The sequence below is a fragment of the Penaeus vannamei genome, chromosome 38 (genome assembly GCF_042767895.1).
Source record: "Penaeus vannamei isolate JL-2024 chromosome 38, ASM4276789v1, whole genome shotgun sequence".
Lineage (NCBI taxonomy): Eukaryota > Metazoa > Arthropoda > Malacostraca > Decapoda > Penaeidae > Penaeus > Penaeus vannamei.
The window spans coordinates 21,957,861-21,960,360 of record NC_091586.1 but is presented as its reverse complement, the minus strand read 5'-3'; the positions used below and the strand labels follow the sequence as shown (position 1 = coordinate 21,960,360).

At 36.6% G+C, this 2,500-nt stretch overlaps 1 protein-coding gene across 3 annotated transcripts in view; it reads left to right on the top strand.

Moving 5' to 3' along the window:
• LOC113817439 (MAP7 domain-containing protein 2) overlaps positions 1 to 2,500 on the top strand; it is a 36,789-nt gene that overhangs the window by 3,591 nt on the left and 30,698 nt on the right. For all 3 annotated transcript variants that reach the window (XM_070115846.1, XM_070115844.1, XM_070115843.1), the window contains exon 2: positions 19 to 82. In XM_070115846.1, the coding sequence (XP_069971947.1) occupies positions 75 to 82 (8 nt within the window). In that variant the 5' untranslated portion in view covers positions 19 to 74. The remainder of the gene's footprint in view (positions 1 to 18; positions 83 to 2,500) is intronic.

Below are 2,500 nucleotides of genomic sequence, written 5' to 3'. Positions count from 1 at the left end.
CCTGTTGCGTTCCTGCAGGTCGAGGGGGAAGAGGGGGAGTGACGTAGTTGGTGACGTCATCACAGGGACTGAAAATGCAAAGGTAAGTGCTTTTGATGTTTGCTTTAGGCATTTTTCTCTTCCTCTTCCAACCCTCTTTTTCCTTCTAATTTCGTCTGTTTTCTCTTTTGATTTTTTTTTCTGCTTCTTTCTCCACTTCCCCCCACCTTCCTCCTCCTTCTTCATCTTCTCCTCGCCCTTCTTTTTCTTCTTCTCCTCCTCCTTCTTCTTCTTCTCCTCCTTTTCCCTTTTCTTCTCCTCCTCATCCTTCTGCATCTTTTTCTGCTTCTTCTTCCTCCTTGCTTTATCCTCTGCCTCTTTACCCTCTTGCTTCCATCTACTTCTATACCCCCATCTACCTTTCCTCTCTTCTTTCCTGTTTCTCCTTCTCCTTCTCTTTCTTCCACTTCCTCGTCTTTTGTCTCCTCTTTATTTTTTCTCTCTCCCATTCTCCATCTTCCTTTTCTGTCTCCTCGTTCTCCTTTTCCTTCTCTTTCTCATTCCCTTCTTCCTCTTTATTCTCCTGTTCATTTTCTTATTCCCCTTTCTCTTCCTTTTCTTCATGATAATGATAATAACAATTATCATTATTACCTAGGAAGTTATATTTTTGGTAGCGTTGGTTAGTTAGTTTGTTAGTTAACACTACAACCAAAAACACATGAAAAGATTTTAATGATTTTTTACCAGCTCGTATATCTTAGCCCAACTTAGATGGTGGTGATCCATGAATTATTATAATGATTGCATCAGTTACCCCTATTGTCGTGACGATGGGGGTAACTATTATAATTTTTAGCATTGCGAGAGAGAGGCCACTTTTTCCGCGTGAATTATTATCATTATATCGCCATGTTGGAGGTATGCGGTCTCTGCTTCTAGGTATTCTTGTTATCATTACTATCTTTTTTTTTATAAGGAGGATAATGGTGTCATTAGTGTTGGTGTTATCAATTAGCATCATTTTTACTATTTTATCTGTACCATCATCGTGGTTATAGCTGTAATTATGTTAATGATGATGAGGCAGAAGGAGGAGGATGAAAAGGATCATAATTGTGATTATGATAATCAGAATAGTGATAAGAGTGATAATTATGATCGAGATAGTAATGATTATAATATTGCTGATAATCATAATAGTAAATTAATGTTGATATTGATATTCACATCAACATCATAATCAGTATTGATACTGGTAATAATGATATTATAGATAATAATGATGATAATAAGAACAAAAGCATAAAAAAATTGTAATACTGATGATGATGATAATAACAGTAAGAGTGACATTACTACTACTACTAATGGTAATAATGATAAGGACAATAGTAATAATGATTATGATTATAATTATAATAATTTCTGTTATTATCATTACACATATTTTCGGCATTGAAATTCTTATCATTATATATTGTTGTTATCATTATAATCAATATTGCATGTGCATTCACATATATGACAGTCGCTCGTGGGATTTTAAGGTAGAAAAAGTTACAGAAACTTAATGTTTCTTGTCGATTCAACATTATTTTACCTTATCATCGTTTCATAATTTCCTTCATTGCACCTAAAACTTGATCGATATTACACACACAGAACTGTTAGCCTACATGCAGAAATATAAGCACATCAAGGTTTATACTTTCATACAGAAAAAAACAAAACAAACTTTAGGCTCGAACTTTAGAACATTTAAATTCCTACCTGCTCAACCTAACCTTTTTATGGTACCCCTTCCCCCCTCCCCCTACCCCTTCCTCCTCTTCCTTCCACACACCCCTCCCCCTACCTCCCCTTAGAAATGTCAATCGTGAATAGTTTATGACAACCTTTGGAGCTTCCTGTCACACGCCTTAGATTACAGATTACACTTCTTGTTGCTAGTATCTCTGGTTTGTACGTGGGTTTCTCTTCTCGAGCCATGTATACAGTAGGCCATATTGAAAGGCCAGTTTATCTACGGTAAGTGTTTTGTTTACTTCTGTGTTTCATATAATAAGGTCATTTAATAGTTTGTATTTTGGTATTTTCTTTGGGGAGTTTGCAAGGCTCTTTTTCGTCCTTTTATTCTCCGAGGAGGTTGATTCTGTGTTGCTGGGGGTAAAATGGCGGTCGGAGGAGTTATTTTTGGCGCGTGAATCCGCTGACTCATACGCGAACGCCGTTGAATGGCGCGGAAACATATGATTTTGCGGTGGTCGTTGTTTTCCATTGGGGAGGCGTGTAAAATCCATCATTTTTTTTACGGAATTGTTTATCGTCCCAGATTTTTCTCTTTTTTTGTTGTTAAAGGGTATTGTTCCCGAGGAATGCTTGAAATGCAGCGAAGAAAATGATATAGTACCTGACCTCAATTACCCGATCGGAAATGAAAAAAAGAAAAAATGACCTTAGTGACAATGAGGTATACAAAATACGGATTGACCTTTGCGGAAATCGATGTAAGATATTC